A 13,147-nucleotide genomic window follows, 5' to 3' on the forward strand; every position below is an offset into this window, starting at 1 on the left:
TATAGTGTACTATTTTTAACACTACTGGCTTAAGTGGTTAAGTGATAAGGCGATAGAATGATGGGATATTTATTTTGGTATATATATATATATATATATAATTTTTTTTTTTTTTTTACTCTTCCAGTAAGAAGGTTTATCACTCTTTCCTCTGATCTTCCCTCCACTGATCTTCCCTCCACTGAAGACACAGTGATGAGCAAAGCCTTGCATTGCTGATCCCAGTGTGTACAATCGGCCAACGGGGGGGATAGGAGATCCAAGCAAGATATAGACCCTTGGTCTCTATTCTCCTCAAGTGACCATCCGGTGGGTGTCTGCATTGACACCCACCTTAAGGGAATGAGCAGTCGGGTATTCATGAAGTAACTGTGTACTGGTGCTTGTGCCAACCGCTGCTACATTCAATCTGTAGTGAAAAAAGTGGCATGACGTAAAGCTACATCCATCTTGGCCCACCTTTTTATAGGCGCACGTGTATGATTGTAAGGGTGTTAAGGGGTTTAAGTGCAGGCATGCATTGGCATGTGTACGGTGCTGAAAGCAGGCATAGGATGTCCACTGGGAGAATGTGTACGTTCATAGCATTCCCGGTGTATGTGCACATTCATCAATTAACCAGCCCTACTAACTAGATTACATTGTTAAGCTGCTACTGCTGGAAGGCACAGAGACATAAGTCTTCAAGCATTGTTTCTTATGAAATCGCTTATTAGAATTTAGCACAGTTAGAAACGTTAATCTAAAAGGGTTAGAACATATTGTAATTGTTACAATGAACAATACACACTTGTATTAAATGCTACAGCCTAATGTGCTATATTAATGCACGTATGTATTTTCCTTTTGGCAATAAAATGTATTGCCAACTTTATTATACATAATGAATTTAAGATGCAGGGGGAGCTTGGCTGACCACGTGTAATATATGGTTAAATCAATGAGAGATCTTCCAGGTCTTCCCACCTGAATTATGCATTATGCAGGGCCATTTCAGCCCTTCTTTCTGGAGGAACTTGTTGTCATTGACCCATCATCCTGTGTAGTGAGGGAGTTACAACCACAACTCTCCCCTTAGTGAGTAAATCCTGTTTAGCACACACATAATGCGCACTTACAATGAAAGGTGCCAGATAAACTATATTGACAAAGGTTTTACGACACTTGAGCATTAAACCAACAGAGGGAGTTTTATGACGTTGCGTTTTAAATACATAAGACATGAATATATAGTTGGTCCTCCTTTGCAGCCATAACAGCTTCATAACTCATTATAACACACGCACATTTATTTATACACAATCACATATGTGCTCACACACAAACACATCACATAAACATACATGCTAACACAAACACACACTCATTCTCACACCACTTACACATACATGCACACAAACACACATACACATCTATGCTCACACATATCATGCTTACACAAACACACACTCGATCCCACACCACTTACACAAACATGCTCACACACATCTATGCTCACACATATCATGCTAACACAAACACACCCACACTCATGTTTGTACATACACTTTCCACATACAGATTCGTTAACACACACTTACACATACACGTTCATGCTCGCATACACTTATACATAGATATTCAAGCTTTTTTGCCGTTCTGCAGCTTTCAGTCAGCCTAGGTTTCACTCCAGGTCACTTAAGGTAATGTGAACCCACTGCGTTCCCGTCTCCCTATGCCAGTTCAAAATTGTTTGGAAAGGGCCCTTGACCTGACCTGGAGTTGTCCCAATGACTGCAGAGTTTTGTATGTTAATTATTAAGCTATAGTAACTACTCTGTAATTTGCTTTTTGTTTTGTGTTTTTCATAAAGGGAATTGAATGGGAAACCAACCTTTTTTTTTTATCATCAGCACATATTCAGATGAACACAGTGATTGCAAATGTTATTTGTGCCTTGAGTCACAGGGATATCATATTATATTACTTCACTACTACCTTTATTACTTTATAAAAAAGGGATATTTTTTAAAATAATAAAAAGTAAAACTGTGTTTCAAATGAGATGCCTGTGATATCACTACGATGCCATTAGAAGCCTATTACCAAAAAAAGATCCCTGTCTCACGTCATGTTACACTGCTCTGTGGAAGAGAAGGCTTTGGTCCTCAATTATAAAATAATGTTGATCCTTAAGGAGTTTAACTTTACTCTTAAATCAGGTTAAGATGGGGATGCAACGGAAAACATTTTTCTCTCTCTCTTTTGTCTTTTACTGATATGTCTTAAATGAATGTTTTGTACATTTTCATTTTCTCACAGTTATACTCGCTGAATGATTACAAACCGCCAATTTCCAAGGCTAAAATGACCCAGATTACCAAGGCTGCAATTAAAGCCATTAAGGTGAGTCCCTTTTTTCTGCACTTGCAAACAATTCTTATTAAACAATGGCCAGTAGATGGCCAGAAAGTACTACCATAGAAACCCAATGGGAGCGCCAAATCAGCATTGGAGCTGGATGCAGGATAAGTAACTTGGGCATTTGCAGCCCTAACCAGGAGATGTGGTTGACCGAACAGGAAGCATGCCAAATGTATAGAGAAGATATAATAAGTCTTGCTATGCTTTGGGATGAACAAAAAAAAAATTACAAGGCTACACGCAGCTATCATATGCATTTAAGTGCATATGAATGTTAAAGTGTAAAGTAAAAAATAAAATAATGAAAATGTACTCACAAGTGTGGCTCCAATATTACAGATGGAGCAACCAAAAGGCAGATATTGAACACTAAGCAGTGAAGTAGATTCCGAAAACAATGGTATTTAATCTTGCGCTAGGAACAGTAATGCACGCTGGATGTACAAGTGGTGACTGAATCCAAATACTGGTAGAAGAAAAACAGGGCTATTCACGTAATAGTCCAAGGGGAATAGAGTCTACAACGCTAGAGATGAACTGACCTACAGTGTCCGGTGTATGCAATGGAAACTGCCACTGAGTAAAGATTTGGATTTGGCACAGGCAGGTGGACATCTCTCTCTCTCTCTACGGAAGCCCAATAGGATCAAAAAGAATCAACGCGTTTCTTCCAGTAGACGACTTCAGGATTCTGTAGCAATTGCACTAAGATATATAGTGCTAAGATATATAGGGTGTGGAAAAGGGCGGATACATACTGCATAAGCAAATCAATAAAGATATTAATGTACACCCGATAGAACAACTTTAATAATGGTATATAGGACGGTTTAAAAATGTGTATAATAAACATACATATATATATATATATAATGTGTGTGTATATATACATATATAAACAATGAGAGACATCAAAAATGGAACAATGTATAGAAATCCATGTATAAAAGAGTATAAAAATGTGCATATATGAGAGATCTATTTTAAATTACCAAGAAAATACTTAGGATACCAGACCAAAAAACCAGGATGAAAATTTAGGATAAAAAGAGAGAACATGGATTAAAATAAACATATAAAAACCTGTTCCTCATCAAAAAGGGCATTGAGCTGGCTATGCCAGTGCACAATGATCAGTGAGATAACACACAGGAAATATCATCAGGAGTTTGCTATGCAGGTAGGACTAGCTTACCCTAACCTTAAGAGATGGTCTTCCAAGGGTTTTGAACCGATATGTTTCATCTTGGTTTATTAAGTAAACCCCAAAGGTGCCAAATGGTTTGCATATGTTTTTGTTTTCTATTCTTCAAAACCATTGAAATAATGCGAAGGCACAATTTTTATTCTGGAAAATATAAAGTTTGTTTTTTCATCTTTTCTAGTTTTACAAGCATGTTGTTCAGAGTGTTGAAAAATTCATCCAGAAGGTAATTTCCCTCTACTTCATTCCTGCATATATTATGGTATAAGGACTGCTAATATCTAAAGTCTGCACTACATACACACTTTATCATGACTTTATCTTTTGAATGTGTGCACCCATGTTTTAGTGTTTGAGGTTGTTTACTATTGCTGTTCAGCATTCGTTGATTACCGTTATCAGTCTTCTTAATTTTATATATTAGGCACTTCAAAATATTGCAAAAACTATAATGGCGGTAAAAAATGCAAAGATGTAATGTAACACTACTTCCATCTTCTTTGCTCAGAAATATATGATTCAAATAACGATTTGTTGGGAGTGCAGAATTATAATCCACCTCATCTGGTCACAAATAGTGGCAAAAGGGTAATTAAAACTTTCTGTGGCAGAACTATGATTTTAATAGTGAACTGTTTGTTCAACTGTTCATTTTACTTCTTTCTTTGTGCAGTGTAAACCAGAGTATAAAGTTCCAGGACTGTATGTGATAGACTCCATTGTACGGCAATCAAGACACCAGTTTGGTCAAGACAAGGATGTTTTTGCTCCTCGGTTTAGCAATAACATTATCAACACATTTCAGAATCTATATCGCTGTCCTACAGATGACAAGGTATGCACCTCAGAATCAAATTACTTTATGAACCCCTTGACATGCCAGGCACCTCACGGCAAAACATCCAGCTGGCGACAATTGAGGTGCCTGGCACGTCATGAGTTTAAGCAGATATAGGAAGCAATCAAAGTTGAGGCATTTAGCAACACCAAAAACTGCAGCAGGAGCCCAAAATTAGCACTATATATTCACAAAAATCCTGGCTTGCAAAGAGTTAAAATACCACCATTAGAAATACCCTTGAGGTGTCTAGTTCAAAAATGTATGGTTTAATGGGGTAAATCGAATTGGCTGGGTTCCAAGATGTCCCAAATAGGACATGGCACAGACTAACCAGATGTCAAAATTCCTTTCAAATGTGGCCTTTTAGCCCCTTTCCAACAGACCTATGCATGCGTAGTATCACTGTACTCAGGAGATGTTGCTGAATACATATTGGGTGTTGTTTGGCTGTGGCATATACCAAGGGCTGTAAATTCATACCCGGATTTCAATGTGTGCATGGAAAGAGTTAAAATACTGGCGTTTTTTAAACATTTGATTTGATGGGGTAAATTGCATTGGCCAGAATCAAAGACATCCCAAATAGGACATAGGGGCAGAATGACCATTTGGCATTTTACTGTCAATTAATCAAAATGTTATATGTTTAAGGGATTATGTCTAGGAAGAGTTTAAACATCAAGTCTTAGTAGGAATGATGTTTCCAATGATTTGTGAAAATGTTTAACTTTAGCAGAACAGCACGGTGTTATGAAACTAAAAGATTTTTAGGAATAAACATTTTGCTGTTTGTTTTATTCAGAGTAGAATTGTCAGAGTTCTAAACCTGTGGCAGAAGAATAACGTGTTCAAGAGTGAAATTATTCAGCCTCTCCTTGACATGGCTGCTGGAATTCCTCCTCCTGTTTTGACTCCAAATTTACCCAGCACTGCAGCTGCTATTAACACACCAGGTATCTTCAGGTTTTATTTGTTTAGAGTAGTTGACGTGTATATTGTTGTAATATTATATTTAGCTGATAGTAGTAGATGCGAACCATAGTTGCTGACAGTGGAAGTTATGCTACAGACTGTATGTGGCTACAGACTGTATGTCTTCAGCCCTACAACAAGTCCAACTCAATTTCTCTAAGGGGGGCTTTAAGTAAATCCTCATTAGCTAGATATAGTGCCCAGTATAATAGGGTTGACGGGTATTTGGATCCGCAATCTGTGATATATTTTCCTGTTGCACTTACTAATGTGTATGTATGTAAACATTTGAATGGCTAAAGCTGAACCAAAATTAAGGAAGAAAGTAAGGGACAAAATCACAAAAGGAAATGATGAGGTTATGGGGTTATGAGCCAGGAAAAGTATAAATACAGTCACGGAAATCGCAACTTTATCAAATAACTACGGTGAATTTGTTTTAAAGGTACTCCTGCTACCCCAGCAACTCCAGCTAATGTTGTACAGGGTATTCCCGACCCATGGATTGCTCAGATTACCAATACTGATACACTGTCTGCTGTGGCCCAGATTCTACAGAGCCCTCAGGGACAGCAGGTAAGCCCTTTGAATGTGGAAGAGATCAACAGGGGCTTAAATCACAACCAGCGTACATTTCCAAATCCTAGTGTTCTTCTGACACCTAGTGTTAAAATACGGGCAGAGTCAATACATTAAAATGCATTGTGAATGCTCCTGCTTTACTTAATCCATAGCATTTTGTAAAAATAGGTAGTGTTACCATTATTTCAATAAAAAAAAAATGAAATCTAAGATTTAGTTTCAGTATACATTTGAGAAAAAAGGCACTGTACTAAGTTTAGCATATTTATTAATTAATGACTTTAACGTCATCTGGGAATTTTTAGTTTTTCCCCAGTATGCTGATTTTCTAAATGTTTATATATTACAATTGAATTTGTAAAAATTGCTTTTGGAATTTTCAGTACATAGCAACGACTGCACTGTAAAGTAAATGAGTATTAAAATTTTTTTTTTTTTTTACATTATTATTATGTATTACATTAACTATAGCTTCAGCAATTGGTCCAGTCTTTGCATGTTCAGCAACAGAAGCCCCAGCCGTCTCTTCTTCAGGCACTAGATGCTGGTCTAGTAGTTCAACTGCAGGCGCTTACAGCTCAACTCACGGCTGCAGCTGCAACCAACACACTCAACCCACTGGAACAAAGCATGTCTCTCAGCAAGGTACCTCTTACAATGCGCACTCATCCATATAAGTTAAATATATAAACTGTATATCTGTATAGTTTTGCAAGTTGAAAATAGTTTTATAACCAATCGGTTAAAATCCAGCCGCCTTTGCCCTGTGAGCAACACTTTTGCCGCTTGATTCCTTAAATATAAATCTTAACTAGTAAATAGATTAAACTCACACCTATACGATGTGGTATGACCATGTACTGGCGTTTATTTAATGCAGAAAAACGCCGGTTTTGTACACTGTCTATTAATGATACAATTCACTCTGTGATGATAGAGGATTTTCCACCCTTTACATTGTGTTTATATCTGGCTGTAACTCAATGACTCCCAGGAGGCCTTTAACAGAATCCAATTTAGGTAGATATAGTATCCTATCTAAAGTAGTTAACAGCTATTTATATCTGAGTGTTTTTATTTTTTAGAAACTCATGGACAGGTTTGGAGATTTTACAGATGGTTCTGACCAAACGGAAGAGACAAAAAAGGAGACCTCACAGATGTAAGGATATAAGGATATATATATATATATATATATATATATATATAGTGTGTGTGTATTTTTCTAACAGAGCTTGGAAAATAAACAAAGTGCCCTTTTGCAGTTTGTACCTTGTACATACATGTTTCAGCAGTGTCTTTATTTCAGTTAATCCTTTTAAATATTTGTAAGTGTGTTTTTCAGGTTTTTTCATGTTCTGTTGAGCTAATTTAAACTGCTGTTGGTTTAACTCTAGACACCGTTTGGTAGATGTATTACCGAATACATTAGTGATGTCACTTATTTTTCTGTGTGATTATATTATAGGCTTATGTTCAGTTTCAGAAGAGTTGCATGTAATTAGCCAAGTAACCAACTAAACATTGGTCATATGTGCTTCAGCAGCCGCTGAGGATACAATATTTATATGTCTTAATTTGTCTCTTGCAGGCCTCTGGTGTCCGAGTCCATGAACCACTCAATTTTTCATCAACTTGCCGAACATTTGCAGCAGCAAAATTTAGAGCATCTTCGACAGCAGTTCATGGAGCATCAGCATACCCCAAAGGTAATGTATATTGTTGTTTCCTATGGTGAAGAAGGGAAGACTTTTAACAAACTCCAATTTTTTTTCCCTCTCTGGTCATGTACTGAAACAGTCGGTGACATACAGGCCATGGTTGATAGCTTAACCTCCGTCATTGACTGAGATACACAACTGCAAAATACTTCTAAGAACAGGAATATTAAGATTAAGATAGTAAGATAAACCTTCTCTATAATTTAGATTTAAGTACACCTGCAAATATAACAGTTGAGGACTTATATATAAGCATAATGTAATCAGGTCAGCTAGTTAGGTTAATTGTCCATCACCTTGTCCCTTTTAAATAGTGTTTGTTTATTTTATATATGTGAAAACCAAACTACATGCAAACATCAGAACATAGTGTATTCTGTCATTTAGATCTTTAAAACCAAAACACAAGCAGGTATTCTGAGCTTCACAGTTTTGTTTGTGATTAGAAGGTCCATCTGATTCAGATACAACTATGTTCAATCGACAATGGGAGGAATTGGATTGTCCTGATACAAGTGTAATAAAGGGGACTGATATACACAAAAATATTTTAATATAAACTATTGCATCACAGATTTTACAAATCCACTGTTTAGTAAACCTTGTTTGTTGAGGTTGGGTAAAAAGAGTGTTGATGTGGATAAAATACATTTGCATAATTTTGAAAGGCTAAAATGTGTGAATTATTCTGGTTTTAACAGTATCAATGCCCCTTTTACCTAATGTACTGGTCTGTCTTACTCTGTCAGTTCTAGTTTTGCCATACTCTTTGAATGTATGTACTGCAAAATAATCACTGCATAAATTGTTAATGTGATGTAATTAAAAGATAATATAAACATAGCCATTGTGATGTTCTATACCAATGTTTTCATCTAGGTGGCAGCTCAGGAAAACCAGGAAGTATCTGAATCTGAAAATTCTGCTACACCTTCTCAGGATGACAACCAGCAGCCATTTCTGGAACAAGAACCGCAAATCCATGCCTCAATGAACATGCAGCAAGAGGTGAAAATACCAAGACTAATCAGTTTTCAATATACAGTTGTCTTTCTATATGGTTATATAAAAAATGCAATTGAATTGCTCAGTATCAGTTATCCTTAATTCATCGCATTCATCGCATTCGTTCTTATAAACCGCTAGGAACTAGGTCAGGTTTCAATTACTGCTTTGGTGATTAAGAGTTTGTACAGCCAAGTTTAATATATGTATATTTATTGATTTTTGTTATATACACAAAAATAAAACATTTTCTTCTTATTATAAGGATATGGAAATTGAGGAAATGCAGGATGTAAGTGAGGAGATGTTTGAAAAAGAGGAAAAGAAGTTAATGAAAGATGAAAGGCCAAGGACACGTTCAAAGTCTCGTTCAAGGTACACAATCATTGTTTCATTTGATTAGTCCTGTAAATAGTAGTTTTGGATTTGCCATACATCAAATCCATCCCCAAAATACAAAAATGCATGATTACTACTTCTTTATGACATGTTCCAAAGGTCACCGAGAAAAAGGAGGTCAAGGTCACGTTCTGGTTCGAGAAAACGTAAACACAGAAAACGCTCTCGCTCGAGATCCAGGGAAAGAAAACGGAAGACATCCAGATCGTACTCAAGTGAGAGAAGAGCAAGAGAGAGGGAGAAAGAACGGCAGAAAAAAGGCCTGCCTCCTATAAGATCCAAAACGCTGAGTGGTATGCAAACCGAGCTTGGAAACTTTTATACTAACATCTTTAAAATACAGGAATATATATAAAATAGGATCACTTCAGTAAATAAATCATGCGTTAGCAGATCCTCTGATGTTTGTTACCAAAATGGTATGTGCAAATGTAATGTTTTTTTTCCTGTACCCTTTTGTTAGTGTGCAGTACCACACTGTGGGTTGGTCAGGTTGACAAAAAGGCAACGCAGCAAGATTTGACCAACGTGTTTGAAGAGTTTGGTCAAGTTGAATCAATCAATGTAAGTAGCAGAGCTACTTTTTTTGTGTGACATGCACTTGATGTGATATAAATCAAATTTTAAATAGAATGAAACATATCTTTACTTAAAAGTTAAAAACATTATTGTATAAGTTACATTTTTTAACAATAAAACATATCAAAACATGTTTTCATTTTTACATTTCTTAATTTATTGATAACATGTTATCCTTATAGATGATTCCGCCAAGAGGTTGTGCTTATGTCTGCATGGTTCACAGGCAAGATGCTTTCCGAGCACTTCAGAAGCTTAGTGCTGGCTCCTGCAAAATTGGATCCAAAATTATTAAGGTTTGTTTAGTGTCTCAGTGACATGTATTGGATAAAATGGAAAGAAACCGCTGTAAGATGCATGAGTCCTAAATATGCTTCACACATACATCCCAGTTGATAAATATTACCATATCTGCTCGATTATAAGACAAGGTTTTTTTCAGAGCAAATGCTCTGAAAAAGACCCCTCGTTTTATAATCGGGGTTGTCTTCTAATCAGACCTCAAATAGGTCTGACTATGAGACTAAGATCCAGGTCCCCCGCAGCGTTGCAGGGGACCTGGATCCTCCTGTCTTATGCCCCCCCAAACTTACCGGGGAACTCTCCTCACTGACAGCTGGGGAAGGTCTGCGCGATGGACGCAGACAACCCCCGCTGCTAACTGCACCTCCTTCCGGCTGCAGCGGAAGTTGCCTACACGAATCGCGTAGACGTCTACACGCTGCCCCGGCTAAATTAATATTCAGATTTTGGGGGGTCGTCTTATAATCGAGCAAATACGGTAGTTAAGTGTGAAGGCTGTGAAAATATAGTTTTTGATCAGATGCCCGAACGTCTTAAAATTTATCATTAATTTCTTTCTCTTTTTTTTTTTTGTAGCAATTCGTTAGTACAAGTTGTACAAAATATATAAACCACAATGTAAACAAATATAACTGAACACTATAGAATATCTGAACGTGTTATTTTGTCAAAAAGAAAATTGTTAAAAATGTTTAAAAATGGATTATTCAAGGACACAAATATATATTTTACGGTAAATATTTTTTTTTCTCATCTAGATTGCCTGGGCTTTAAATAAAGGTGTGAAGACAGAATACAAACAATTCTGGGATGCTGATATTGGGGTAACTTATATCCCATGGGAGAAAGTTAAACTGGATGATCTGGATGACTTTGCAGAAGGTGGAATGATTGACCAGGAGACCGTAAATAATGGTAAAAAAACAAATCTGTGTGTATGTGTGCGTAATATATATATATATATATATATATATATATATATATATATATATATATATATATATATATATATATATATATACATACATACATACATACATACATACATAAAATAATGTCCACACTATCTGCACTCTGCTTCAGTTCATTGGCGTATTTCACTGCCCAGGTCGCCTAAAGAAGGCACACGCACTGGGCTTTTTTATGAAATACTTCCATCAACAACAAAACCTATATATCTTGTATTCCAGAATGGGAAACCCAGAGAAACACAGAAACCGCTACTGTAAAAGAGCCACCACCCACTCCTGTAACTACAAATGTTCAGAGTCCTGTTGTCCATAAGAACGCAATTATAACTACACAACCGGAGGCCTACACTCAGCCAGTTGCGATGCTGCAGGTAAAGAAGCATAAGACCGAAGTGCCTAGCCGGGTTCGACTATGGTGCTATGCCGCTGGAGAGACGTGACGTTCAGCCTACGTTATCATCCTCATTTCTGCGTTTTTCTCACCTGTGAATTTTATCTTTCATTTGACAATTTATTTAATTCATATCTATTTCTTACTGATGTCTTCATGCCTTCCTTGCTTTGCCATTTTTGGTGTGGCATTTAGAAAAAACATTGAATATGTAAATAAACATTAGCATGGTCATTTTATTATGGAATCTTAAATTTAATCGCCTCAAAACAACACAGAACCATTGTATTGAGCTTTTTCACTTTTTATAGCAATCATATATCAGTACCCACTTTTGTGTCACGTGACACAAATGAAAGATGATGAATGACACAATAATTCACTTGTAGCACAAGGAATAATGTCTCCAATGCTACATTTAGTCAAAAAGGTGTTTGTGTAGATGGAACAACACCATTGTGTAATGATGTTGTTGAAATGAATCTTCATTTTTTTTTATTGCGTTAAAAACAGATCCCAGTTGGTCCAACAGTCCCAGCTGTGAGCCTGGTCCCCCCTGCGTTCTCCATGTCGGTTCCTCCACCAGGATTCACCACTATCCCTCCACCTCCTCCATTTTTACGTGCCAGTTTCAACCCCGCACAACCACCACCAGGTATGTGTTAATTTATTGTATGGGTATTTGTTGGCATTGAAGTAGCATATCGTACCATACATTCCAACTATCAATAAGAGTGAGATTTGTGATTTAGGGATATGTGTGACTTATTCCGTAATGTATAAAGATTTTACATATGCAGACAGGTCTATGCATACAGGATCTTGCAAATTAGGTCTCTTTTTGATTACCTTTCTTAGGTCTCTACTTTTAACCTTCACCAGTTTCAGACCATTGTACCATTCTTCTTTGTATAACTGGTAAACTATTGATGCTTGACTGTACTCTTAACCAGCCATAAAAATATGTGCTTGATGTATTCAGTCACCTGTTTATACTCTACAGGTTTCATTCCACCACCAGTACCCCCTCCTGCTATTCCACCTCCTCCTGCTATTAACTCGGCTATTTCAACAGGTAAGGGATAAAGTTACCTGCCATGGAATGGAAATGTCAGAATTGCCAAATTACCACACTTGAAATTGTATCCGATAAATCCATAATCTTTACCATCATATTCTTTGTATGGTTCACTAATGATGACTTGATATGCCCTGTTTTTCATATCCACAAAGGCAAAACTGTGAGATGTGGTTGTTCCTATTATATTACCAGGGGATCCCTGCTTGTCTTAATTCTATACATTTGGCACAGAGCCTCAAAGTTTACTCTGTAATTGAGACGCTCAGGGGTGTTTAATGTGCATAGCAGAAAAAGGCACTGGTAACATAAGCATGCTGAATTTTCAGCCAACAATGTAATTCATTCCTTAATTGCTATTGCATCGTTAACAAAGTTATTCACATAAAGTAGACTGAATAAACTTTAATCCCTTGCTATATTTTACAGCTTTGGTCCATCCACAAATGCAATTGCCTCCAGATGCCATGAAAGACGTTTCGTACGGGAACTTAATGTTACCTGTTGGGTCAGTTGTGACTTCTCAAGCTACTGCAACAGTGTCAACACAGTCTATTTTCAATCCTGCGGCAAGTAATCAAGAAGAACAAGAAGAAAAAAGATCACAGCCAGCAGAACAGCAATCGTCTGAAAGGACAGCAGTCAGTAGTAAGTATATTATTATGCACGCTTAAGTGTTAAGCAACATTATTATTATT

The 13,147-nt window shown here is 36.8% G+C and overlaps 1 protein-coding gene across 3 annotated transcripts in view; it reads left to right on the plus strand.

The window, feature by feature from the left end:
• The window catches only part of SCAF8 (SR-related CTD associated factor 8), a 66,726-nt gene that overhangs the window by 15,023 nt on the left and 38,556 nt on the right, over window positions 1-13,147 (plus strand). For all 3 annotated transcript variants that reach the window (XR_008351193.1, XM_053461275.1, XM_053461274.1), the window contains 18 exons: window positions 2,302-2,385; window positions 3,789-3,833; window positions 4,281-4,442; window positions 5,251-5,401; window positions 5,866-5,996; window positions 6,474-6,647; window positions 7,088-7,164; window positions 7,594-7,711; window positions 8,603-8,731; window positions 8,994-9,103; window positions 9,227-9,420; window positions 9,591-9,691; window positions 9,889-10,002; window positions 10,768-10,924; window positions 11,200-11,351; window positions 11,885-12,026; window positions 12,375-12,446; window positions 12,879-13,097. Coding sequence is in view for 2 of the 3 variants with exons in the window: in XM_053461275.1 (XP_053317250.1) it covers window positions 2,302-2,385; window positions 3,789-3,833; window positions 4,281-4,442; window positions 5,251-5,401; window positions 5,866-5,996; window positions 6,474-6,647; window positions 7,088-7,164; window positions 7,594-7,711; window positions 8,603-8,731; window positions 8,994-9,103; window positions 9,227-9,420; window positions 9,591-9,691; window positions 9,889-10,002; window positions 10,768-10,924; window positions 11,200-11,351; window positions 11,885-12,026; window positions 12,375-12,446; window positions 12,879-13,097 (2,332 nt within the window). In the remaining variant the exon portion in view is untranslated. The remainder of the gene's footprint in view (window positions 1-2,301; window positions 2,386-3,788; window positions 3,834-4,280; window positions 4,443-5,250; window positions 5,402-5,865; window positions 5,997-6,473; window positions 6,648-7,087; window positions 7,165-7,593; window positions 7,712-8,602; window positions 8,732-8,993; window positions 9,104-9,226; window positions 9,421-9,590; window positions 9,692-9,888; window positions 10,003-10,767; window positions 10,925-11,199; window positions 11,352-11,884; window positions 12,027-12,374; window positions 12,447-12,878; window positions 13,098-13,147) is intronic.

Source organism: Spea bombifrons, chromosome 3 (assembly GCF_027358695.1).
Source record: "Spea bombifrons isolate aSpeBom1 chromosome 3, aSpeBom1.2.pri, whole genome shotgun sequence".
Classification (NCBI taxonomy): Eukaryota; Metazoa; Chordata; class Amphibia; order Anura; family Pelobatidae; genus Spea; species Spea bombifrons.